General features: G+C 52.5%; 2 protein-coding genes across 11 annotated transcripts in view; one reads left to right on the forward strand and one right to left on the reverse strand.

The window, feature by feature from the left end:
- The first annotated feature begins 638 nt into the window (after positions 1 to 638).
- Positions 639 to 7,270, forward strand: CD40LG (CD40 ligand). Its single transcript, XM_074599682.1, has 6 exons — positions 639 to 894; positions 2,703 to 2,840; positions 4,027 to 4,072; positions 4,350 to 4,397; positions 4,685 to 4,747; positions 6,713 to 7,270. Exons 1-6 carry the CDS (start codon positions 739 to 741, stop codon positions 7,081 to 7,083), a joined length of 822 nt encoding a protein of 273 aa, XP_074455783.1. The 5' UTR covers positions 639 to 738; the 3' UTR covers positions 7,084 to 7,270.
- A 5,434-nt stretch (positions 7,271 to 12,704) lies between these two features.
- Positions 12,705 to 26,258, reverse strand: part of ARHGEF6 (Rac/Cdc42 guanine nucleotide exchange factor 6) — a 44,517-nt gene continuing 30,963 nt past the window's right edge. For 5 of the 10 annotated variants that reach the window (XM_074600368.1, XM_074600378.1, XM_074600371.1 and 2 more), the window contains 10 exons: positions 25,948 to 26,034; positions 24,881 to 24,959; positions 23,977 to 24,110; positions 23,553 to 23,678; positions 20,721 to 20,741; positions 19,827 to 19,920; positions 18,749 to 18,838; positions 17,471 to 17,570; positions 16,514 to 16,568; positions 12,705 to 15,123 (listed from right to left, as the gene is read on the reverse strand). In XM_074600368.1, the coding sequence (XP_074456469.1) occupies positions 14,983 to 15,123; positions 16,514 to 16,568; positions 17,471 to 17,570; positions 18,749 to 18,838; positions 19,827 to 19,920; positions 20,721 to 20,741; positions 23,553 to 23,678; positions 23,977 to 24,110; positions 24,881 to 24,959; positions 25,948 to 26,034 (927 nt within the window). In that variant the 3' untranslated portion in view covers positions 12,705 to 14,982. The remainder of the gene's footprint in view (positions 15,124 to 16,513; positions 16,569 to 17,470; positions 17,571 to 18,748; positions 18,839 to 19,826; positions 19,921 to 20,720; positions 20,742 to 23,552; positions 23,679 to 23,976; positions 24,111 to 24,880; positions 24,960 to 25,947; positions 26,035 to 26,258) is intronic. The other 5 variants (XM_074600370.1, XM_074600374.1, XM_074600375.1 and 2 more) reach the window with 1 other exon arrangement.

Raw genomic sequence — 26,258 nt, forward strand, 5'->3', positions numbered from 1 at the left:
GGGTACCAAGAAAGCTGCTTAAAAGTTAGGTCTCCAAAATGATGTCCAAGAACCAAGACCCAAATTCTCGCTTGTCTGAGCATGAAAGCTGTGCCCACCGCAGGGTCGCGGTGCCCATAGAGATAGTCCTTTCTCCAGGATTATCCAGACTACCCCTGCAGAGACTTCATCCATGGGGAGCACAAGGGAAGGCCAGAGACTGGCACAACCCGCCTGCCTCAGTCAAGCATCTTCACTGCAAAGTCATCCTCCTCATGAAGGAAACCGAGGGCAAAAAACCTTTCTTCTCCTTTTGGGAAACAACTGATTTCCTAAGTGCTTCCTAGCCCCTGGCAACCCACAGGGCTGTTCAGTAGCTCTGCCCATGTGTTCATGGTCTTCATTTCTTTGAAGACACATTGCTACAAAACTTTCATCCACAGCAGGAAAAAAACACGGGCATCGTCTGGAGGGTTTTGAGGGCAAAAATGAATATATGGAATAAGAAACTCTCTCTGCTTCTGGTAGAATGGTAGGAAAAAGCATGGAAGTGCACCAGAGAAGAAAGTCTAAGCAACCCTTTTTTTTTTCTTTTGTTGTGGGAGACGGTAGTGAACAAACCTACCCACTACGAAGAGTTTTTTCCAGGAAGTGTAGGTTGCTGCAACCTGTATCCTTGAGCAGCGGGCGCTCACACAACAGTTCTCATGCTACTTGCAAGCAGCGCATTTGAAGGAGCCCCGGCAACGTGCACAGAGGATGAACGAACCCTACAGCCCTGCGACGCCCCGACCCATCGGCAGCACCTCGCCCGGCACCATGAAAATGTTCATGGGCTTCCTTGCTGTATTTATTGTAGCACAGACGATTGGGACCGTACTCTTCTGTTTGTATCTTCACATGAAGATGGATAAGGTAAGTAGAGAAATCAGGTTGTCTCTGCTGGATCACTAACGCGATTTGCCTTCAGCCGCGGAGCGATGTGCTCGCCCAAAGGATGAATATGGCAGAAGACGATGCTGGCCACTGGATGGATGCGGGAGTGGCATTTATTACACCCCTGTTCTCATTTCTGCTTTAATTTGCCGCTAAGTTGTACGCTGAGGAAGAGATCTGTTCCCTTCATTAACACAACAATAATGGATCAATCAAGAAGAGCCGTTAATGGCAAACCTGGCAGCCGATGGCCAGGCGGGGGAGAGGAGATTGTGGCTTAAACACACAAGTAGCTATTTTAGGCTCCTTGGTGGCTTTTCTGGTGCCGTAGCCCTTGGCAGCACTGTGACTCTAATGGTGAGGATGGGAGGGGTCCAGAAATTTAGTATTTGCATGTGTGAATTTTACCAAAATCTCACTTCAGATGCTGCCTTTCTGCTTAGGGAAGAAAAGAGTGGATCTCAGTACCCGGTCTTCTTTTTTGAAGCAGCACAGTGTCAGTGATCCTGTCCCGTACGTGGGACAATATTTACTAACAAAATTGAAAGCTGAAAAGCTATTTTCGAGATTGCCATGACCGCCGCCGCACTGCACAATGCTTAAAATCCCCAAACTGAAGCTACTTTCCTCCCAACCAGAAAAAACTACCAGCTAAAGAAATGATGCATCTAAAACCCAGAATGACTTCTCCTTACCGGATGCAACGCTAAGATCGTCATTATTGATTTTTAAATGTGTTATCTCAACTTATATTGAAATTTTAGGGGGGTGTCTGCTGATTTTCAAGGGTGGGGAGCAATCCTGACCTCGAGGGACTACAAAGGCAGGGACCTGGAAAAGGACTTTGCTGCAGGGGGGTTGCAGCCAGAGGGGAGCAGAGGGTCCCCGGAGGAGTGAAACGGGGCTTTCTGGGGTCATGGAGGAGGATCAGAGGCAGCCGAGACGCAGTTGAGGGTGGCAGGAGGATTTCAGCTGCCTTCAGAGGTTGGGACAGGGCTTCAAACCCGACCTTCTGCACCCCAGTGGTGCCTGCCCTGAGCGCTCTGCCAGGCTGTGTGTCCTCATGCCCATCTGGAGGTCTTTATACCACTTAATCGAACCTTAGGTTTTTACAAAAAACAGGTGTAATTTCAAAAATCAGTGTGTGTGTATATGTATATATATATAAATACACACATACAGATATATATATATTTGTTCTTTTTTTGTCTTTCTGATATTTTTAACCTGATTTTTTCAACCTGAAGCTCTCGGCAGGACTCAGCCCCAACCCACAAGTCGTTTTTGATCTCCCGGCAGCTCTTTTAGCCAATAAGTTAGTTGAAAAAATGACAAGCCACCCTGCCCAGGCAGGGCATGGCAGGGCTGACTGGGCATCCCAGTTGCCTGCTGGGGCTGCTGGGGCAGAAGCAGCAAGAAGCCGCTCGCTGACATTTCCGCGCCGCTGTCTGCAGGTGCAAGCGTGTGGATATTTGCCAGCTGCCCTTTGGAAAAGGCAGAGTGGGAAATTTATATTCGTGATCAAGGTGATAGAAAATAGGAAGGGATCCTGAGCAATCCTCCGCTCACCCAGCCAAGCAGGGTCAGCCCCATGGGTGCAATTCCCGGTGGATGCAGGTGTCGGTGGGAGCGTTTGGTACCGGCAGTGTCTCTGCCCTGCTCATCCCGATGCTGAACCACCGACTTTGAGCTTTCCAGGCTGTGATTTATGGTGGCTCTGCTGCCAGCCCTTGCAGGTTTCCCACTAACATCCCATTCCCCCCTCTCTTCTCTCCCCGCACTGGCAGATGGAAGACGTGTTGAGCTTAAATGAAGATTACATCTTCCTGAGGAAAGTACAGAAATGTCAGACGGCAGAAGGTCAGAAGTCGACATTATTGGACTGTGAAAAGGTTTTAAAGGGCTTCCAGAACCTCCAGTGCAAGGTACGTTGCTGTTGGGCAGAAAAAGACCCCGTTGAAGGCAGAGGGGGGGGGCTCCCAGGCACACACACAGCTTCACCCCAAGCTTTTCTTTGAAAACCATGGGTGCCCTGTACCTTGGGGCTGCATAGCACACGCCCTTTTTCTACACTATGTTCTTTTTACACTGTATTTTTCACACTATATTGATAGCATTGAAAAATCTCGCCCATTCTTTTTTCTCAAAACTGTCTTGGTCTGAGCAAGTCCAGCTGTGGCCGAGGGGTGCTCGGGGCTTGGCAGTGGGAGGGGTGGATCTGCAGCCACTCGGGCTCTGCGCTCTGATCCCGGTCTGAAAAACAATGATTTTTCTGCAGTCTGGCACCTTGCTCCGATCCCATGCCGGGTGGCTGGGAAGATGCTTGTGGCCACCTGCCGCTGGGACCACTTTTTGGCCTGCTTTGCCCAGCTGTCGATGACGGTGCAAGGCTCGGGCCACGTGGCATGGGTCCTGCCAGCCAGTGAGGAGGAGGAGGATGCTGTGCAAAAGATCCAACCTGCACTGCAATGTCCTCCTGGAGCAGCCCAGCCGGGGATGGGGTGCTCTCAGCCTGCTCGGCCCTTGAATTCGTGCTTTAGGAGGGGCTGTGCTGGCCACAGAAAGCAGGAGAGGGACATTTCTTCCTCGTTGTGGCAGCCTGGTGACATCCACTGCCTCAGCTAAACCTTTAGGTTTGCATCAGCACCCAATGGGCAACAGAAAATTGTGTCTGAGATGGACCGTGCTCTGCAGTCCTGAAAATTCCCTCTTGTAGGGGCAGGGATGTGCCCAGTTTGCTGGGCAGCATCTACAGCATGGCTCTCCGGCATGGTTTTACATGAAAAGGAGATGGTTATTTGTTTATTTTATTTTATTTTTTTTAAATAAACTTTCCCCATCTCATCATTTGCATTGCATAAAACCTAAGATCATAAAACCTAAGATCGTAAGCCCTGCTGCTGCAAACAGCCGCTCAGCCCGCGGCCGCGTGTGATGCTGGGGAAGGTGCTGGAGGGGCTTTGTGTGTCCGGGTACCCTCCGCTGAGACCTCTTGGGGCCAAAGAGCACCAACCTGCGCCATGGCCAGAGCATCCTTCACACAGAGGCTTTCAAAATCCTTGATTTGTACATCTTTTTTTAAAAAAGCATATATTTTTGCTGTTGTTGCAGGACGGGGGAGCCAGCAAGGGGCAGCCCAAGTTTGAAATGCAGAGAGGTGAGTTCCCAGGTGGCTTGCTGGGGGCAGGAGTAGCAGCTTGGCTTGGGAAGGGGTTTCCTTCACCCTGCAACACCCGCTGGTGCCCCGGGACACAGCAGAGAGGCAGGGGAAGGGATCAGGGTTTGGAGCATTCCCCGGGGGGTAGGACTGGGCACGGCATGGGGCTGGCACTGGGCATGGCTGTCTCCCTGGGGCGGGCGGCTCTGGGCACCACGTTGCCTGAAGCCGATGAAAATGAATCCAAAACTAAATCCATGGCCTTTTCTCATTGCAGGCCATGAGCATCCCCGTCTGATGCACAAGAACGAGACGGCTGTGGCAGGTAAGCAGCAGGAGCATCCAGGTCCTGTTCCCATGGTGGGCAAGGTGGCACGGTCACCTCCGCGGGCTTTATCCCTCGAAGGTGACTGAGTGTCTTTGCTGAGCAGAGGCCAGATCCTGCTGTGGGAGGGACTTTGGAGACTGTGCTTCTGAGCTGGATTTGGCCCAGAGAGAAATCCTAAGGGTGGGAGGTGCCACGGTCCCTGCAGAGGAGCTGTGCTGCCCGGGGCCAGGCGGGGGGACAGTGGGTGCCAAGCCATCAATAACACCGGCCTTTCGGAATTGCAGGGGAGAAGAGGCAGCCGGTCGCAGCCCACCTGGCAGGTCAGAAGAGCAGCAAGTCTGTCTCAGGTAAGACAGACGGGTTCGGCACCGCCTTGGCCAGGGAGCCAGTGGGGCACAGCAGTGTGGTCCCGGGACGGACCTGGCATTCCTGCCCCGGGGGTCTGGAGGGGCTGGGACAGGGACAGCACAACTCCATCACCAGCGCGTGTCCCCAAAGCACAGTGGACCTCCCAGTGGTCATGTCACCACGTGTACCTGCGCCACACGGGCTCCGGGCATCCTCAGTAGCCTTATGTATGCCTTCCTAGAAACGCGCCACAATGGCTTCATCTTTATGGTGTTTTTTATGAGGGGAAAAACTATTTCCTTCATATTTAAGGAAGCCAACCTCTCACATTTCTTTGGGACTCAAAACGCAAGGCTTTTGCCCTCCTGGCCATGCCTTGCCGGGGTGGCTGCCGCATATCGTGCCGAATTCTGGCATATTGTACCTGCTGATTTAACCATTGGTCCCGGCAGCAATACGGGCTGGCTGGTGGCTTTACAGCCACACCACAAATAGCTCCAACCTGATCTATTCACAGCACTTAAACCGCACTTATTCACAGCCACGGCCGCTGTTTAAGGTTTGAGAAAGGCATGAGTCCGTTTGCGTTTGTGCATCCCTTTGCACGGACGGTGGCTGCTCTCGCAGCTCCGTCCCCCAGCGTAGCCTGAGCTAAGGGACATCCTGCAAGAGCAAGGATGACCGAAGCAAGTAAGAGTCTGCAAGGTCAGTCAGTTGCTCTATCTGGCAAGGATTTCGCAATCTGAGCACGTTTGATTTAATTCTGGAGTAACTGCCAGTAATCGGCAACTGCTCTTTCCATCTCTGACGCAGCATTTCACCCAGGGCTCAGTCTACCTGTGGAAAGCTTAGTGTTAGATAAGATCAAAGAAGTGAGAAACTCGCTGTGTTTTAAAGCTCCCGGCTTAAGCACTTGGTGAGCCTATAAAGCAGGCTGAAATTGCGCCGAGAGCAGCAGTTGCCTGGAGCTCGGCTCTGCATCTTGGCGCTGGAGAGCAGAGGGACCATCCCTGCGGGATCCATGGGGATGGACCACGGGCTTGCATGGCTCCCCCAGGACCACCCGTGCCACCCCACCACAGGGATTGGGAGTCTGGGCTGCGACGGTCCGTTATTCCCCATGGAGCTGGGGTGCTCACCCCTGGTGCTCTTGCAGGTGTCTCAGTAGGATGGGGAAGGTGGAGGTCCAAAAATCCCTCCCGCAGGTCATAGCTGAGCTCAGCCCCTATGGCCATGGCTTCCTGGTCTCTGCTGGCTTATCTGCACCGACTGTAGCGGGAGTGCGTGTTCATGGTGACACCGATAGTTCCCCAAAAGCCACACCAGTAGCAGGTCTGTGTGGGTAGTGGTCCCGGCGATGGGAGACAGACCTTGCCATGCAGAACCCTTCCAGCTCTGCACCCTCCAGGGACTGAAAGTGTGAGACTTTTATTTTCCTTGGCAAAGTCTTGCCTTCTCCAAAGGCCACGTGGAGGAAGGACTTTGGAAGAAAGGCAGCACCTAGTTCGGAAAAACTATGTGCCCTGGGATGGGTGCCTGTGAAGACAGGAGCTGCAGTGTGTTTTGTCGGTGCTCTGAGGGCTTGGAGGCTGTGCCACCGAAAGCCGTGGAGATGATAGCAAACCTACAGGGGCGGACACGGGGGGTGTTTGGCCCATGGTGGCAACTGTGTGCAATCTTCTAACCTAAGCGTTTCCTCTTGGTTGGAGGAAGGAAGCAAAATGCTTCTCTGCTTGCATAATCGATTCAAGGGTGTTAAGATCAGAAACTCGGGTTAAACATGTCCTGGCCTCGGGGACGGGGACCCTGCGGGGCTGGGGATGTGTCCTGGGGTGGGCAGGACCCACCCCCACACCCTGCAGCAGACAGAGGCCGTGATGCCAAATATCCGTGGGGTCTGCCCCCAAAATCAGCCTGCCAAAATCTCCTTCTCCCAACTCACCTGCCACGCTTTCCCCCTACAGTGCTAGAGTGGAAGACGACGATATATGGCCCCATGAACAACAACTCGATATCCTACCAGGAGGGGAAACTGAAGGTGAAGGAAGCAGGGCTCTACTACATCTACTCCCAAGTCAGCTTCTGCACCAAGGCAGCCACTTCGGCACCCTTCACCCTCTATATTTATTTGTATCTCCCCATGGAAGAGGACCGGCTCTTGCTGAAGGGACTAAACACACACAGCACCTCCACATCTTTCTGCGACCTCCAGTCCATCCGGGAGGGAGGTGTCTTCAAGCTCCGGGAAGGCGACATGGTCTTTGTCAACGTGACAGACTCAACGCGAGTGAACTACAACCATGGCAGCACCTACTTTGGCATCTTCAAGCTGTAGTGAGGAGGGGGCTGCCCCGAACTGGGGGTCCAGCCCCACTTTGTTGAGCAAAGTGGCTTTCCCTGTTTCCCGTATTTATGTTCCTCTGCCTCTTTGGTTTTCTTGTTTCTTAATTTGTATATTTTTTTATTTATTAATGAGGGCCAAGGGGCCCTGAGAACACAAATGGAACAAAGTATGAAGCTGTTGTTGTTTGCACTTTGCTTTTTTCTTTCATTGCCAACGGTTTGGTACATGCTGGTGTTGTGTGTCTGGGTCCACCATGCCCCACACACCTGGCAGGGTGGATGTCCCCATTATGTCACGAGAGCTTTATTTAGCAAATTCTACCATCAACGTTTCTTTCCTAAGAATGTAGGATGGCTCAGGGTGCTCCAGCCAAGCTAGGTTCATGCGTATCTCCCGTACCAATCTGCTTACAAAACATCAACGGAAAAACATTAAACGGCTTAGGAACGTCTCCCCTAAAGGAATTAATCAGCCAAGTGCTGTCCTTACGTGGTAGCTGCTGGTGATGCATTGTTGCCACCCTAACTGTCTGCTTTATCTCCAGAACCCCCTTTTTTCCACCCGTGCCTAGCTATGAAACTCAAGCAGCCTTCTTGCTTAGGGTGACACTGTCTTGGCCAGGTTCACCGCTCTGCATCAGAGGGGTGGTCACTGATTTCAACCCAGAGCACTGGTAAGGTGCTGGTGGTGCTCTGTTCTTGGTGAACCAAATCTGCTTGCGCGACTGTCCTCCTCCCACTGCTGCAGGTAGGGGACACTCTGCCTGTGGACTGTTTCACTAGCCTGTGGAAGGGACATTGGCCACCACTGTCAAATTTGGACCTCTCTCCTCTTCTGAGACCTCTCCTCCCCTGGGGAGGACTGGGAAAGTCCAGGAGTGGCAGGACCGACTGCTTCTTTCCAAGGCCTTCGAGATGTATGTGCAGAGCATCTTCTGGCTGTCCTCAGTGAGAATGTGTCCACAGCAGCACCTTTCCTGTTCTGTGAGGACAGGCTGAGAGAATTGGGGGTGGTCAGCCTGGTGAAGAGAAGGCTCCCGGGAGACCTTAGAGCCCCTTCCAGTCCCTAAAGGGGCTCCAGGAAAGCTGGGGAGGGACTCTGGATCAGGGAGTGGGATAATAGGATGAGGGGTGATGGCTTCAAACTGGAAGAGGGGAGATTTAGATTAGATATCGGGAAGAAATTTTTCACTGTGAGGGTGGTGAGCCCCTGGCCCAGGTTGCCCAGAGAAGCTGTGGCTGCCCCATCCCTGGAGGGGTTCAAGGCCAGGCTGGACGGGGCTTGGAGCAACCTGGTCTGGTGGGAGGTGTCCCTGCCCAGGGCAGGGGGGTTGGAATGAGATGATCTTCAAGGTCCCTTCCAACCCAAACCATTTGATGATTCTATGTTGCATTTTTTAAAAACATCTAAAGATGCCAAAGGTGGCAAGCCACTTGGCTGTACAGGTCACACTTCTCAGAGCGCAAAGGTTGGGCAGCACTCCTGGAAGCCGGTAGATTTGCAAGCAGAAGAGCTTTCAGATTTGGGCAGCTCTTAGGTTTTACTTGGCTGGAGGCTGCAGATCTGGTCCTAACACAGTGCTCAAGTGCCACCACTGCGGGGACGGACGGGGCAGTCTTTGCACAGCTCATTGCCCTGCTGGGTGTCCGGCACGGGCCCCTCCCAAAGCCAGCAGAGGAGAGCTCAGAGACGGTCTGGTTTTACTATAATTTAACATGTATTTTTTTGACTGTTCTCCAAAATTACCTAACTTCACCAGGGAATGGACCACTCTTGTCTGACACCATGTACAAAAACTATTTATTTAACTAAAACTGTAAAACTATATTTGTGAACTGTGTGTGGCCATAGCCATGTTTTGCAGCATATTTTGACATTCCCAGTTCCCCCTTCCTGAGTCTGGGGTTTCGTCAACTGTGGCAAATAATACAATTCCCGAATTAAGAGATCGGGTGCTTTGTATGCTTTAGACGCTGCTCACCCTTCTCAACCCCGGACTGGGACACACTGGGATTTCACTGGGTCCTACCTGGGGTCTGGGGACCGAGAGGGCAGTGGGGACATTTCCAACGGCCTCCCGGGGCAGCCATCCCACCCCGTCCCTGGGGGAATGTTGGGGTGCCAGGGCCAGGCAGCACCGGGGGCATTTTGGCTGGAAGAGGGAGCAGGGACCCCCCCTGCCCTGGGGAGGCACCAGGGCTGGTGCTAATTTAAGGGGATTTAGGACACCTGGCTGGAAAAGGACTATTCCCACCCGCCAGGTCATGCTGCCTACAGGGATGTCTCCACTTTGGAGCGGAGGGATGGATGCTGCACGAGGTGGGATCCTGCAGCCGCTGCGTGTGGGGCGGCAGGGGCTGGGCGGCCACCTCCTGGGTCCCACCACGTCCCCACCGCTGCCAAAACCCATCCAGCCCCTGCGGGATGGGCTGACGGACACAACGCTGGGGCGGCTGGAGACCCCCGGCCCTCCGTGGGGAACTGGAGGTGCCTGGCCCCAGTGGGAATACAGGTGGGAGCCACTGGAGAAACCAGAGCCCCTGCAAACTGGCACAGACTGGGAAAGGGGAAAAAGCTGGCTGGGAGCGAGCAGACGGGGAGAGCCGCCAGGAGCATGTGCGTGGCCATTCTTGGGTGCCCAAAACCTTCAGGAGCAGAAACGCTGTTTGTCACAAGGGAGGGGAAATCGCCATCAGTGCACAGCCTCCAAACCGCCCCCCCCGCGGCCCCCCAGCTTCAGGGGCCGGGAGCGCCCGCCAGAGGGTTTGAGGCAGTCTGCGATCGCCAGCCTGAATCAGCGAGAGAGGATCCGGGAGCTGCAAATCGCATGGAGAAATAGATTTTCCTGCGCGACTGGGGGAAACAATTAAAGAGGGGAGAAGAAAACAAGCAAACAAAGAGGCATAAACCAGCTCAATAACTTGTGCAGCAAGAGCAGAAGGTAGAATCATACAATTTGGTTGGAAGGGACCTTTCAGATGATCGAGTCCAACCATCAAATGGATGACAGATGCCAACTGCCGCCCCCCCCTGCCCACACCGCTGCCTCTCCTGGGGCTTTTTTTTTCTTGCCTCTGTTTCTTCGCTTGCCAAAAATAGCCCGTGGGATTCAGACGCGAGGCAGCGCGTGGGAGGGGAGGAGATGCGATTGCTGCCATCCAGCCGTGGCCTTCTCCCGAGCTTTGTTCTCCTCCCCGGTCCCTGCCCCGTGCCACGGCGGGTGCAGGTTTCCTCTCCCCATGGAAAGTTTGAAGGTCGTCAATACATTGACTTTTCCCGTGATGTGGGGCGCCTCTGTCACTCCTTGGGCTGTGGATTTTACAGTTTCTGAACTGATTTTCGTTCTTCTGTCTGAGTAAGGGAGGGAGAGGGGGATGAGAAGGTGATGAGTACCTGGGGGACATCAGCAGGGCTGGCGTGGGGGGTAGGCCTGGATGAGCTGGGGCAGCAGCACGCAGCAGCATGGTCATCTGCTGGGAGAGGTGCTTGCGCGGCTCAAGACACACTGAGCTCATTGGGAAACGTAATTTTTTTAAGTTTTGTATAGGAAATCAGATTTTGGGGTTTGGTTTTGGTTTGGTTTTTTTTTTTCCTTAAAAAAGGCTGGGATGCCAGTTTCCAAGTGGGGTCTCTCCAGCTCGTGGCACTGAGCTCAGGGCTGCCCTGAGGGTGGCTGTCCACATGCCACGTGGCTCTGCACGGTGGCCAACCAGGTGACAAGCCCCTCCTAGCATCCCTGTGCGCTACTTTGGGGTCTTTTTATTTTTTTATGCCCCTTCCCAGGTAGGCACTGGGTGCCTGGGTGGCAGCCTTACCTTGTCACCCCTTGCTTGGTGACAGCCCTTTCCCCTGTTTGGCCAGGGTCCCCGTTGGCAGGGTCTCCATCTCTTCTAGGAGGCCAAACCCGTTGCACTCACCTGCGCGTGGGGGCGAGGGACACTTCTCCCCCCATGTAAGTTTGGGCTCGGGATTACTTGTGCTGTGGAGTGGTGCCGCACTGGGACGGGTGGTGGGAGCAGCCCACCACAAATGGGGACCATCAGGGAGGGCATCCCCAGCCGCGGCTGCGGTTTGGGCTGCACAGATTAAGCTGTTGGGGTTTTTCTTCTGTTTTTTTTCACATCAATGGTCTTTTGGAGCCAAACCCGGCTGCTCGGAGGATGCTGGCATTGCCTGTGTTGGAGTTGGGTTGTGCAAAGGGGCTGTTTGGGAGCTGGTGTACGAGAAGGGGCCAGAGGGACCCTGTCTTCAGCAGGAGAGCAAGATGGAGGGTCTCTGGTCTGGATCTGGCCTCACGGGGACCCGGGAGTGGAGATGCCCCCTCCAAAGTGAGCCTGGGGATGCCTCCTCCTTGCTCTTCTGCCCAGTGCAGGCTTTGGGGTGCTCGGGTCCGGACGTGGCCCCGCTCTGTCTCTGCAACAACTCCCCAACGTGCTGGGCTCCCCGGTTCCAGAAGGACAGGGAACTGCTGGAGAGGGGACAGCAAAGGGCTACCAAGATGCTGAGGGGACTGGAACACCTCTCTCATGGAGAAAGGCTGAGGGATTTGGGTCTCTTCAGTCTGGAAAAAAGACGACTGAGGGGGGATCTTATCAATGCTTATAAATACGGAAAGGGTGGGTGTCAGGAGGATGGCGCCAGGCTCTTCTCAGTGGTGCCCGGGGACAGGACAAGGGGTAACGGGCACAAACTTGACCATGGGAAGTTCCACCTCAACATGAGGAGGAACTTCTTTCCTGTGAGGGTGGCAGAGCCCTGGCACAGGCTGCCCAGAGAGGTGGTGGAGTCTCCGTCTCTGGAGACATTCCAAACGCGCCTGGAGGCGTTCCTGTGCCACCTGCTGTGGGTGACCCTGCTCTGGCAGGGGGTTGGACTGGATCATCTCCAGAGGTCCCTTCCAACCCCAGCCAGTCTGGGATTCTGTACCACTGGGGTTCAAGCGGGCTCCCTGGCAGGCTCCGGTGTTTTTCCATGATGCACCCAAGGCCAATGTTTCTTTTTTGCCTGGTCTTTCTCCCGCTCTGACTGCTGTGTCTGGAGAGGGAGAGCAGGGTCCGTCCCTCCTGCCCTTCATCCTCCCACTTCGGCTGCAGGCTGAGAGCACAGCCCATCTCTACCAAAGAGTTAAAAATACCAGCATGCAGGAGAGGTCTTGTCCAAGCGGTAGACCAAAGGAAATCCTGTCACCACACCTAATCTCCAGGAAAAAAAAAAAAAGACACACACTAACTTAAAAAATAAAATAAAATAAAAAAAATAATCTCAAAGGGGCAGGAAGTCACTTATCTACAGCAAGCTGCCGGTGCAGAGGGGAGCAGCTAGTTCTCCATGAAGCATCCTTGTCAGCAGAGCTCAGGTGGCGCTTGAGGGATGAAAACGTGTCTCCTTCCCCTGGGACCAGGCGTCCTTCCCTGCCGCAGCTCTGGGTGATGGTGGGAGCCACAGTCTGGCCGCCAGCATCACCATTCGCACCAGTATCCCTGGCAGCAGCTGGTAAATGGGAGGGAGGATGATGCAGCGATGAGCATTTCGGGCAAATCAGGGATGCCCACAGCAAGCACGGGCTTTGCTTTCGTGGTGGAAACAAAGGAAACAGCCCCGAGAGCTAAGAAGCGATTTTTATCCTTCTTTATTTGTTGAAAATGTCAATTAAAAAACTGTTCAAAATAAAAACATGTTAGAAAAGTTGAACTTGCATAAGTAGTTACAGTAAATAAACCTACATGACAAAGATAAACTGGAAGGCAGCTGACACAACACCCATCTAAAGACAGACTCACTGGAACCTATTTACAAAGCACTGTAAACAAAGTAAATATGGAAACATTGCTGTCCATCCGGCATGGCTTCTTTTCCTTTTAATTTTATTTTCTTGTCTTTTTTGGCTTCTAGCTCTTGACAAACGCTTGATCCAAAAAGTCCCAGTGCGCCCTCCGTCACATTACATCTTACAAACATGCATATGTACACAGCATGGGTTTCAACTAAACCAGGGAGGGGCAGCGAGGAATTATTTCTACCCTCTCCTCGGAGTGTAAATGGCCCTGGGTTTGCCTCCTTGTGCTGGCTGTGCTGGTCCCCAGCCGGTCCCCAGCCTGGTCCCCAGCCCAGCCTTGGGCGGGCAGTGGGAGCAGAGAATGCTGGGGTGTCTGGGCATGGCCTCCCCCCAACAGCAGCGTGAGCTGCTCAGTGTACAGCCAAGCTCATTATCCTGGAAAACAATTAATCAGCACAGGAGGGCTTGACTGCTGAGCAAACCGCTCATCTGTGTGCCTGCGTGGGGATGCAGGGAGCTGCCATCCAGCTGGGATGCTCCAGAGACAGCAAATGTAGCCAGGGCAAAAAAGACCCCTGTTTTATCCTAGAAACAGCTTCGATTTAAAGAGGGTTTTTCTTTTTACACTCCTTGTGATGTTTTGGAGTCCGGCTCTCCTCAAACACCATTTGCTATGTTCTGGCTAAATGTTAATTGCAAGGAGGGAGTTGTAATTATTGCCTCTCTTCTGTCCTTCATGACCCGTGTAACGCTACGACTGCGGTGAGCTGTGGTGCGTCCGCACACCCGGGGACCACGCTGCCCTGGGATACACGTACGACTTAGCCTTAACTTTACCAGAAGGTTACTTTTATAATGCTGCTAAGGAAGGAAGGAAAACGTCCGTTCTAAACTAGGGAGTAACACCGAGTAAGATGAAGACAGCCGATACATATGCATGTTGCCTGTGCACTGTGTTCGAGGAGCTGTGCTGGGATCTGGAAGGGCATCGCACGTCCTTGCCCCAGGAGCGTTCCAGCTCTTGTCAAAGCATAAACAGAAATACCTTTCCTAGCCCAAGAGACAGTGCCTTTTTCCTAGCCGAAAGCCCCTTTGGGGGCGATGGCGGGGACGACAAGTGGCCATTGGCTCTGTTGCCAGCCTTTGGGAAGGAGCGACGGAGAGCCTAAGGCGGGCAGAAGGGAGCGGGGAGCCAGCACGTTTGGGGCTTGGGTTTTGTCGTCAAGCAGCGTTTACATTTCATACAGAGAAAAGCATGTTGTGCTGCAAGGGGAAGCACAGCGGAACTCTAAACTCATACGATACCTGGACACTCCATGTGAAAACAAAGCAGGGGCTGGGAGTTGTAGGTCATGCATAAGGAAAGGGATGGGGCGGGGAGGGGGGGAGGGCAGAACAGCAATTACCTGTTGCGCTAATCACGAGCTGTTAGGAGGCAGTAGGGTGCAACACACCTTCCCATGCGCTCTGACAGGTGCTCCAGATCTGGCTTCCCCAAGGACTTCAAACGTCTTCGTGTTAATTGCACATTTTAATCAGTATCAAGGCCACACACGGGAACCACAGTATTGCTGGGCTCTAGTTCGCTACAGTCAACTAATGGGGAAAAAAAGAAGGTGGATGGGAAAAAGCTTCCCCAGTTGTGATTATCTGAAAAGAGGAGCATGGTGCTTTTTGGTTTCTGCTCAATGCCACCTCGATAATGTTTTCATTCAATAAATAGGTACCGGTGCTTTTGAAAAGAATGAAAGCATTAAAAAGTGCTTAAGCTTCCTCTAGGAAACTGCTACCAACCCCTCGGTGAGCGGCAATCGTTAGCAGAGTTTGTATTTGCTCCCAGTAGCAGGTACGATGAGGTATTAGTTGCTGCAGATGAATTGTGAATCATGGACCGCTTGCTTACTGGTTTAGTTGTGATGGATTGTTTCTGCTTTATTTCCTTATTGGATGGAAGAAAAACTATTTTTTTTTTCCTCTATGACTTTTTTTTTTTTGGTAACAAAATTCCCAAACCCAACAAAATAAGGAGCAAGAAGAGGCAAAGGATCCAGTTCCGCTTCCCCAAAAAAAAACACCTGAGGTCACACACCACTGCCAGCAGCTTCTCCCCAAATTCAAGCGATCAGGGACGACTTGCGCCCCGTGTCCTCCCTGCCACACTCGTCCGTCTGCTTCAGCAGCCTTCTAACCAGCTTCTCCAAGTCCTTCCTGGATTTCAGCTCTTCCTCCAAACACTGTTTCATCCTTTTGTTCTCCTGCAAGGAGAAAAAGAAAGGAACGAAGATGCAATTAGTGCCCACATGCTTTGTACAATGAGGTACTTCCGTGCGCCTGGCTGCCTGGTGGCTCAGAGGTGATGACATCCCATGGACAACAGGTCACTGCTGGCTTGTGAGGATGACACCAAGCTGAGTGGTGAGGTCCGACAGGCCAGAGGGACGGGATGTCACCCAGAGGGACATGGATGAGCTGGAGAGGTGGGCCCGAGCAAACCTCATGAAGTTCAACAAGGCCAAGTGCAAGGTCCTGCACTTGGGTCGGGACAATCCTCATTATCAATGCAGGCTGGGGGATGACGTGATAGAGGGCAGCCCTGCGGAAAAGGACTTGGGGGCACTGGTGGGTGAAAAGCTGGACATGAGCCAACAATGTGTGTGCTCGCAGCCCAGAAAGCCAATCGCATCCTGGGCTGCATCAAAAGAAGCGTGGCCAGCAGATCCAGAGAGGGGATTCTGCCCCTCTGCTCTGCTCTGGTGAGACCCCACCTGGAGTACTGTGTCCAGCTCTGCAGCCCTCACCACAAGAAGGACATGGACCTGTTGGAGCGGGGCCAGAGATGATCTGAGGGCTGGAGCCCCTCTGCTGCGAGGACAGGCTGAGAGAGTTGGGGGGGTTCAGCCTGGAGAAGAGAAGGCTCCAGGGAGACCTTCGAGCCCCTTCCAGTCCCTGAAGGGGGCCTACAGGAAAGCTGGGGAGGGGCTGTTGGCAAGGGCATGTAGCGATAGGACAAGGGGCAATGGTTTTAAACTAGAGCAGCGTGGGTTCAGATGAGACATGAGGAAGAAGCTCTTTACAGTGAGGGTGGTGAGACACTGGCCCAGGCTGCCCAGAGAGGTGGTGGAGGCCCCATCCCTGGAGACATTCAAGGCCAGGCTGGATGAGGCTCTGAGCAACCTGATCTAGTTGAAGATGTCCCTGCTGACTGCAGGGGGGTTGGACTAGATGGCCTTTAGAGGTCCCTTCCCACCCAACATATTCTATGATTCTATGAACAACAGGTCCGATCTGCCCAGGTAGACCCTTACTACCCTACAGACCTGCATGGAAGTCCAAGTGACTTTCCGCAGGCAGAAGCATCCTCCTGGAAACCATCCACGTTCACCAGTCAAGTTGAAAACAGCTTTTAGAGTAGGGGGAAAGTTTCACATTACCACAAAGACCAACTACTCCTTCCCTCCTGCTGGCTCTGGTGCTCAAGGGACCGCATGGTGACGTGGTGAGCTGATTGAGGGGGCTAAACCAGAAGAAAACACGGATGCAGGGAGCTGCAGGCTTGCTCCAGCAGTGGCAAGACTTTTCCTGGGCACTGACCAGTCAAAGACAACTCCCCGGTGCAGCCAGCACAAACAATCCCACTGGAATTACCTGCTTCAGTTCTTTGACTTCATCTTTCAGTGCATAAACCGTGTCAACAAGGCTCCTGCGAAAAGAGATGCAAAAAAACCCAAAAGGAAATAAAAAGGAAATAAAGAGCTGGAAGGCAACAAAACAGCAACAGCACGGGAGCTTTTGTGAGCGAGGTGTTGATGGGGAAGGTGCTTCCAGCTTCTGCCTTGCAAACCTCAGGTTGCAGCTATGGCTGCTGCCCGTGAGGAGACTCTGGAAATGCCCAAGGGCATTTATAGGCCACCGGTCCAAAATTCAGGGCTCTCTTCTCAAAACTCAAGAAAAAATATCTTGTTCTGCTATCTCCAACTTATCAACAAAGATCTGTGGCTTTGGCTTCCTTGTTTGTGCTACTGCAATAAATAACAATGACTTTACATCTGGAAACGCCTGAGCAATCTTTTGTAAAAGGGCCTTGATTCCTTGAAGTCATGCTGCCAGAAAAGCGAGCATGAAAGGAATGCCCTGTCTGGGTTTGGAAAGGAGCGGATCAAGGGGGTCAGCCAGATGCTGAAGGTACTGGGGGCACTCGCAGACAGCATCCCCTGGCTGTCGGGGGCGTCCCCAGGGGTAGCAGCCCGGTATGTCAGGGGTTAAAAAGAAAAAAAAAAAAAAGAAAAAAAAAAGCCACTTGTTTGGTTCTGTCCTCCCTGCCCCCATTAGCTGCATCCGGAAAAGCTCCGTGACTCTCAGGACCCGGCACACAGACTCCCAGAGGGCTATGGCCACGTCAGAGCCGCTGGGAAGGAGGATCCGTTCTTAAAAAGGGACAAAATAGCCACCGAAATAGCCCAGTGGTTCTCGCCAGCCCTAAGGCAGCAGCCGGTGACATCAGCCTGGCCCCTCTGCAGGGATGCAGAAGGAGAGGGCATTCATTTTTAACATCTTTCCAAGAAGCAATAAGGGGATGTGCAAGCGGAGAGCAGCCACGCTTACTTCTCCTCCGTGACGGTCTGGCCATTGCTTCGTGTTTCCTCTACGATGATTTTCTCTTCCTCGGGAAGAAGGACTTGGGGGATGGAGTCTTTACGGGAGCCTGTGTAGGAGAATTACTCGTCAGGGAGAAGGAGGGAGACTTCCTCGCATGATGCCCATGCCACCAGGTAGCCAGCCGCCCTCCGGGAGCCTGGGGCAGGCCAGGGACGCGGGGGCTCGAGCAGCCACCAGCGACCTGCCATGGTTAAACATGGGCTTCCACGTCCCACCAACCGGGAGCCAAAGCAGCAAGTGGAAAGTTTTCCAAGAGGGCTCACTGCGACTAAAGCTCCGTTAGCCTGGAGAAGGGAAGGCTCCGGGGAGACCTTATAGCGGCCTTCCAGTCCCTGAAGGGGGCCTACAGGAAGGATGGGGAGGGACTTTGGATCAGGGAGTGTAGTGACAGGACACGGGGTAACGGTTTCAAGCTAAAGGAGGGTAGATTTAGATTGGATATCAGGAAGAAATTCTTGGCTGTGAGGGTGGTGAGCCCCTGGCCCAGGTTGCCCAGAGAAGCTGTGGCTGCCCCATCCTTGGAGGTGTTCAAGGCCAGGCTGGACGGGGCTTGGAGCAACCTGGTCTGGTGGGAGGTGTCCCTGCCCAGGGCAGGGGGTGGCACTGGGTGGGCTTTAAGGTCCCTTCCAACCCAAACCATTAGATGATTCTATGATCATGACTTATAAATGAAATCACTCGACTAGGGTCAAGAGCTCTCAGAAGAAACGCGGCCTCTCTTTTTTCAAACGTACCATTATTTGATAGCTCAGTGATTTAATTTGACATCTCACCAGCAATGACAAATAGTTATATTTCCAGAGTTGAAGATGTTACATAGGTTCTCATGAAGCAGCTTGTTCTTAAACACGCAGCTGATTGAGAGATAATATTCATGCTTCCTTTCTAAAGCTATATGCAACCCGAGATTACCATCAGGTTTTCAGTGCTGACAGCCACAGGCACGGACTAGGTTTGCTTAATTCCTAACAAGCGCTGGTGAAATAGCTGTGTCTCATCTGCCCTCCTACCTGCTTCATCCTCTGTGTTTAGAAGAAAAACAATGGCAACTAAACCACTAGGCAGATGAAGCTCCCTTATCTTGAAGATTGAACACCGCACAGTTTCCTAGCATGAGTCGCGTTGCTGTATGATGCAACCAGCTGTTTTTTTTTTTTCCCAGAGGGGTTATCAGCATTGCAGGCAGAGTCTTAAGAATTAAATTAAATCTGGTTGTGCGCCCACCTGAGCTGAGAGCTTGCTGGAAGCCTGCCCCGGTACAGTATGCCTCGATCACCTTCAGGATCTGAGCATCTTCTTCCAGCGCAGCTGTACCTGTAAAACACCGCAGACAACAGCTATCACAAAAAGCACAGTTCTTTTGGCATTATCTTGCTCCCAAGTCCCCGAAGAGAAGAGCCTGTTGTTTCCTTGACTGACACCGTCTCTGGGACTTTGCCTAATTCCTTTTTGAGGTCCTTTATATTTTCTGGCCTTTGCACCATCCCGTGGCATCGAGTACCGTGATGAAATGGTGTGAAAATGCACTTCTCGCTGCTCAGCTCAGCAAAAACTCAGCAAAAACTCAGCAAAACCCCCCCTCACCCGAGTTTGGGGGTAGGGATGACCAGGAGACGGGGCAGCAGAGCAGCCCTGCGAGGGGGGGGTCCGGCACAGCCGCATCAGAGCGGGACTTGGCAACATGAAGCCTTCATGTCCAGCCCTAGCTCAGCACTGTCTTCTCAAGGGAGACGACTGACCCTCAGGCTGTGCACCGCAGCAGCTCACCGCTGGGTGACCAGGGCCTTTCATGTAAAACCCCCGAGGAGTGTCCCAAGGGGACTTCAGGGAGCTGTCAGGACATCCCTCTTTGCAGGTGAACACCCCCTGCAAGGATGGGGTCCTTTTTTGTTCCCTGGTCCCCCACGAAAACTGCTCCAGGAGCTGCTGGCACAGCCAGCTAAGGGTTTGTCCCAGCTCTCCGACACATTTTGATGCCCATTGATGTGCAGTTTTGATGCAGCTTTTAACCCCTTGGAAGTAGCTCCTTGGCTTCGCAGCCAGAACAAGACCACCCACAACCAGAGGATCACAAGGAGGGTGGCAGGACTCCTGGCCGTCGTCACTGGCAGGGGATGTGACAGAGGCTGAGGAGCGGGGCACTTCCAGAAGCCTCCTGCGCTCGGCAGCGTGTAGGCTTGCTCACAACACAAGCATCCTGGCGCATCCCGCGCCGTAAGAAAGGCTGCTCTCAACGTCCCGCGGAGATCACCGAGTACACACAAACCTCCAAAAAGAAGAGAAAAAAAACCCCAACACTTACTTTTCCGAATAACAAACTCTTCATCAGACGGTTTTCTTTCAGTTTTCCTTTTCGGAAGAAACTTCTTCATTGTTTTTGGACTTTTGCTGGAATCCTATAGAGAAACAGACTCTTGTGTTTAACCAGAACCAAAGGCAGCTCGAAGAGCGGAGCAGCGCAGCTGAACGCAGCTACCTGTGTTACACACAACACATTAGAGAACTACAAAGCAGACAATGACAAAGTTGGGGGAAATGATGCTTTTTGCCTTTCCCATGGGCTAGCTGTGGCCCTGGAACAGCCCTGGGAATTGTAACTCCAGGTCTGGGACAAGACAAGCTCCTTTAGCGGATTCAACTCTCGGCTAAGATGCTTTAGCCACAGAATTCAAAGACATTCACAGCACTTTTAGTCTGCTTACCAGCTCCGGGGTCTTTGTCAGGGAACCCTATAATGTTGTTTATTGCCTTGACTCGATTTGATTTCTAATATAAAATGGTTGGCAAATGACACTGTTTCCAAATGATTTTGTTTGAGAGTACAAATCCCCCACAGACAAACACAGACAACGAACAAATACACACAAAGTTAGTGTTGGCTATGACTCCACAGGTAAGAAACACAAGCTTTTACCTCCTTCACTGAGTTACAAGTCTTGCTGATTTTGAGAGAATTAGTGTATTAGTAGGTTACATGCAATACGGATTGTAAGCGGCAGAAGAGGCATGCCAGGAAGTTTATAATACTAAAATCCTTCTTGAGAGTCATCTCAAAATATATTTGCCAGTCACCACGGACTCTCGTGATAACTTACTGATACAGCCAGGCAAAATTAGGGTCATGCAAGCACAAGAAGCGTGAACAGGAACGAGCGTTCTTTGCCGCAATAAGCCAAAGAGATGTATCTACCCTTACCTTTAAGATATAAGACATCCTCTACAATGAATATGCAAAGAAAGAGAAGATGAGTGTGAGAGACTGATGATTTTTATTGACCAAGTCCATTAAATCCACAATTCTAAAACACACATAAATGTTAGTTTTGCGATTAATGTGGCACACCCTCTGACCTGGTTTTAGAGCGCTATCAACATGCAAAGGAGCACGGTGTCATGCAGAACTTGAAAAATATTACATGTGAAATACATGGCAAGTGGGCATTAATACGCTCCGGACACATCGAAATAGAGAACATGCCTCCTTGGTTAGTAGCAGCTTCCTGGAGATGTTGGCTGCCTAAGAGAACGGTGCTCAAAAACGGCAGCACCCCTTGGTGCCAGGCGATGCTGCAGCCGCCCCGCGCGCCCGGCTGCATCCGAGCCCTGGGAGGCAGCTGGGGGGCTGCTCCTGCGCTCAGTCCTGCGCCCTCTGACAAGACCCGGCTCTGGGATGCTCTGCCCACCCTGCTGACAATCCCCCAGAACCCCATCTTCTCCAAGGGCACCCTCCCAGAGGGCACCTGCCATCCTTCACAGGAGGCAGCGGCATCCCCCTGCTCTGCCGGCGCGTCCTGCGGGTCCCCATCCCTAGGATGCTCGGCACAGGGAGCTGCACGGCTCTCCTGCAGAATCCCGAATCCTGATGTTATAAACCCATCTCCTAATGCAAAGCAGGCCACTTAAAAAAAAAAAAAAAAAAAGAAGAAGAAAAAGAAGTCGTCCGTAAATCTTTTTCAGTTTGCTAACCCGAATCCGGACACAGTGCTTTACCCACAGCACCTGCTCTGTCATTTCAAATGATTACTGGAAACACAACAGGAAAAATGACCCAATTTCGATGGAAATAACAAGAGCGCTGTGCGGTACGCACGCAGGTTCTGGGGTTTCCTGAGCACAGCTAGGTACGAGGAAATGCACAAGACTGCCATCCCGTCCTACACTGCTAGAAGCCAATTAAAGTGACACTGGATGTCTGAAATTCTCTAATCTTTTAATCAAACTCCCCCACTCCCTGCCAATAACCTTTGAGACTTGTATCCCTTCGTTATATCTTCAGCATAGGAAGGTGACTTGCAGCTTTCCTACTACCAAAGGAAGGTAATCGAGCTGTTAGCATAGTTTATTTTGTGCCCTAATTTACATTAAAATAAAAATACAGTGAAAGAGGAGTTCTGCTTAGTGACTGAGCACTCCGGAGGGAGGGATGAGGTGGACGCAGTTGTGCTGGGGATAACAACTGAACTTATTCCACATTTGTCATCGCAGGGTGGCGTCCACAAGTCCCTCCCCAAGCGGGGAGCTGCCCCCAGGCTCAGGCTGGACCCACTGCGTACCAGGCTGTGCTCCAGCTCCGGCGGACCCCTGCGCCTTTGGGTTTCCACCGAGGTGGCCAAGTTCCCATGAAAACCACGCTGTGGGTCCCCGGGGCTCCCCCCCTGCTCGGCCTCCGCAGCAAAAACCTCTCGCCTGGTTTCAACACAGCGAGTTTGACTCCTGCCCCGCGCAGCAGGCAGGGGACAACTGAGAAACTGCGCAGGACCGTGGTTATTAATGATATCACTCAATCTGTGGGTTTGGCCTACCTTATAAACAAGTGTCAGCCCTGCACTTTCACGCAGAAAAATTTTCTCCTCTAATTCAAAGCCTCTTCCTATATTTTAATTCACCAGGCAAGCAAGAAAGGGTTTAGTCTACGTTAGGGACTTGAACCATGCAAAGATTAAGGGTGGTTTCCAGTCTGCTTGGCTGATTTTTGAACAACTTCATTCCCAAACTGGAATGCGCCGTTTAACAAATTTTAAGAAATGAATGTTGCAAAATGCCATGAGGCTACCCAAAATCTCTGCCTGGAGCAGCGGACCCCCAGCCCCCCCGGCTGCTGGGCTCTCCATCCCTGAGGGCTGGGGGGGCTGAGGGGGTCTGAGCCTCCCTCCCCGTCCCCATCCCCACTGGGAGCCCGGGCAGTGACGCTCCCAGGGCTGCTGTACCAAGAAAGGCGTCTGACTCAGAACCGGAGTGCTCATTCAGTAAGAGGAACGTTACCCAAGGTACTGGTGAGTAATCCCAAAAGTTTAATGTGAGGTAGGGAAGGAGAGCACTGCAGTTACAGCAGGGGGTGAGAATCGGAGCTGGGTTGTATTTTGGGTTTCCCCACGCCGCCCCCTCCCTCCCAGGCTCGGGGTTTCTGCGGGGGAAGCGATCCCTCGGGTGCCGCCTCCCGGCAGGGTCTGGGTGTGTAAAACACCGGGGTGGGTGGTGGAGGAGGGTCAAGTCCCACGGCTGCCGCAGGGAGCCCTGCTCCAGCCACCGAAACACGGGGCGGAAGACACAAGAAACACCAACAGGCCTTTTTCCGCTTCCTCTTGGTGCAGCGTTGCTGCTCCATCCTGCAGCTCGGGGGATGCTGGAGCTGGAGCACGTCCCAACTCCCACCCATGGCTCAGACCAAGGCAGGAGGAGGAGGAGGAGGTGGGGAGGCAGCTCCACCACGGCACTGCTGAAGGAGAGCGCTTGATGGGACATGCAAGGCTGCGGGGACAGGCTGCTGTGGGACCGGTGACATCCAACAGCCCAGAGCAAACACGGGGAACGGGGCTGAGCCTGCAAACACACGTGCTCCTGCTTCCCCTGCCAGCCGCGGCGACAAGCATCCATCGCCAGGACTGGGACAAAACTTTGCCGAGCCATTTCTCTCCACCTCCCCGTTAACCTAAACTTCTGTGCCCTCGCTGTGGGATAAGAAATGTGGAGACAAGCACCAGAGATTGCCGTGGAACCCCGGTGCTCTGCGGGCAAGTGGGACAATTACCTCTTTGTAACTCAGCGCAGCCGAGGGTCTGAGCGGAGGAGCAGGACGGAGGCAGCTCAAGCTCCAGGGCTTGAGGATTTTCGGAGGTTCCAGAGGGCCCCGGATCTGTCCGGCTGAACTAAATGCCTGAGAAAATAGAGGGGAAGCAAATGGAGACTGTGAGCTACCAAACAACGTAGAGTAGCAGAGGGCGATGGACATGGGTTCACTGTCAACCCCTTCGAGACATCTACGATGCAGCAAAAATAGGGCAGGATACCTGTAAAATGGCATAAGCATGCCAAGGTTACAAGCAAAACTGCAGATTGTGTCTTATACAGCTCTGCACGTTACCTCAATATCGAGGTGCATTGCCAAAAAAAGCGAGATGGGACAGGGCGGAGGAACCCCAGGCAGCAGAGGGGCCGGGGCGGGGGAGATTTACCGAGTGAGCGCTCCAGGACTGCGTCTTGGGTACGGTGTTGCAGGTCCCTTTGGTCAGCCTTTGCAAGTGGTCCAGCCATTCCTGCAAGTCCTGGCTGGTGCTGCAGGAGACAGTGATCCGCTCTGTCATGTTCCCTGCGGCAGAGGGTTAAACAACCATCTTTAGCAAGCTGGCAGAGAGCCAGGAGGAAACACAGGGTGAAGCTCAACTCGGCACAGCGGCAAGTGGCTCCTCAATTTGAAAAGTCCAGTGGCTGCAAAAGGCCATGGCCAAGATGTGATTCTACGTGACTGCCCGTTCCTGCCAGTGTGGGAGCAGCACAAAAAAGCCAAGGGAACTGGCAAGCTGAATGTGTGAGGAATTATTTAATGTTAAAAGGAAGCAAATGCAACATTTCCATGATGGATAGGACCCCGACACCAAATGCTACCAGCGCAAATAGCTGCGCTGCAGCCAAGTCACTGTGCATGACAACTGTGTATAGCAACAAGCAATGAGAGAAATCGAAGGGCAAAATTGTGAGGAACATTAGGAAAGCTATCTGATGACCAGAGCCATTAATCTGTCAATAAACAAGGTGCTCACAGCTGCACGGGATGGACCCCAGGCGCAGACAGGGAATGCATGGCACACAGCAGTGCTACTGGAGCCACAACCAGCCCTGGCAGGAGATTTGTCCCTTGTCAAACATTACGGTCTCTGAAAGCAGGCCAGAGACAGAGCTGACGGGCACTGGGAGGTGGTTGCCTCAACCCAGAGGGAGATGCTCAGCAACTCCCACCATGCATGGTAAAACAGCAAAAAGAAGAGTGTGGAGCAGTGGGTGGAGGGAGGAGGACCAGCATATCCAGTGGCAGCTGCTGTTCAGACTGGGAGGATGTCCCCAGGCAGGGGCCACACTGACCTGCAATTTCAAACACGTGCTCGTTCCCTTCGGCATCCTCCAGCTTTGTCAGCGTCATTCCCGTCAAAGGCAGCTTTCCCTAGGAAAATTGAGGAGTCGTCAGTGTCTGCACCCACTTCCAGGCAGGCGTTGTTCTGCTTGTTTCTGCTGATCCCATTCTCTTTGGGAATTCTCATTAAAAACTAATTTGCGAAGGCTTCAGGCTGTGGGAAGAGTCTCCTTTAATGTATGGATCTAGATTTCCCTGCACAACTAGGTCAAGCCTCAGAGAAGAGGCTCCCATGATGACTGAGTCATCCCTGGCTCATCCGCCGCCCTTTCCCTTCACTAGGTGCAAACCCTTGTTACAACCAACTCAGGAGGATGAACTTCCCCTGGTTTTTCTGACAGCCTTCCCTGTCCCTCTGTTTTGCATGATGAACCGCCTGCTCACCTTAAGTCTAAAAAAAAAACCAGCCAAAATCCTTCCCGAATCTTTCCTGTCCCTCATCACCCTTGTGTCCTTCATCACCCTTGCATAGGACAAATGACACAAGAGGAGAGCATCCTTTTCCTGGAGGGGATGGATGGTTTCAGGCAACTGGAGAAAAGCCAAGCTCCCACCAGCCTGATTGCAGCCTTTCAAACGGCAAAACACAAGAAATGCAGTGTTTTGGGGGGGGCGTCACGGAGTGGGAATTTGGGGCTCTTTGCAGTGGTGAAGTATTTTCCAGAGATGGCCCAAGCCCAAGAGCCGGCTGGCTGGTCACGTGGGGCAAAACCCTACAGCTGGGTCAGGACACCTTACACACACACACACAAGGTTCTTGAGAACACGTATGACAACTGTGCTCCGAGGGTTGGGTTTTTTTTCTAATTTCACTGCATTCACACTTACCAAATGCTGTTTAACCAGCTGGCAGGACAAAGGCACTAAGTGTCCTGGCACTGCATGGTAAAACCAAGCCCTGGGGCATTTGCATCACAACAGAGAGGTTTAAGGAAGCAGAGGCTCTGAATTTGATAAGAGCTATCTGATTTCCTTTTTCACACCTAACGCCTTGCAACTTCAATTTGAGCATGCCTACCTGATAGATGAACCCACTCATCCGTGGGCTTGCAGACAGCATCAGCAAAACGTTCGAAAACAACAAGAAATATCGCTCTTCTTTCTCCTGCGGGGATGAGAATTTAGCTCAGGCCACTTTGGAATGCATCACAAGTACTTTCCTCCAGCAAACTGAACCTGTTTCAGCTGGAGTCGCAGCCTTCCAGAGACCACCCCCAAGCCAATTATTTTGGCTTTTTCCATTTTCAGCAGCTCATTTCTGTACAAGCTTTTCCTGCATGTGTTTTGTCTGCATCCTGCTAATCCTGACGATATGACTGACGTCCTCTT

Source organism: Larus michahellis, chromosome 9, assembly GCF_964199755.1.
Source record: "Larus michahellis chromosome 9, bLarMic1.1, whole genome shotgun sequence".
NCBI lineage: Eukaryota > Metazoa > Chordata > Aves > Charadriiformes > Laridae > Larus > Larus michahellis.

Excerpts from the sequence above, each read along its gene's own strand:
- CD40LG (XM_074599682.1), top strand. The coding sequence starts at position 739 with ATGAACGAACCCTACAGCCCTGCGACGCCCCGACCCATCGGCAGCACC. Across the intron at positions 4,073-4,349 it reads CAAGTTTGAAATGCAGAGAG|GCCATGAGCATCCCCGTCTG; the intron begins GTGAGTTCCCAG and ends TTCTCATTGCAG. Across the intron at positions 4,748-6,712 it reads GAGCAGCAAGTCTGTCTCAG|TGCTAGAGTGGAAGACGACG; the intron begins GTAAGACAGACG and ends TTCCCCCTACAG.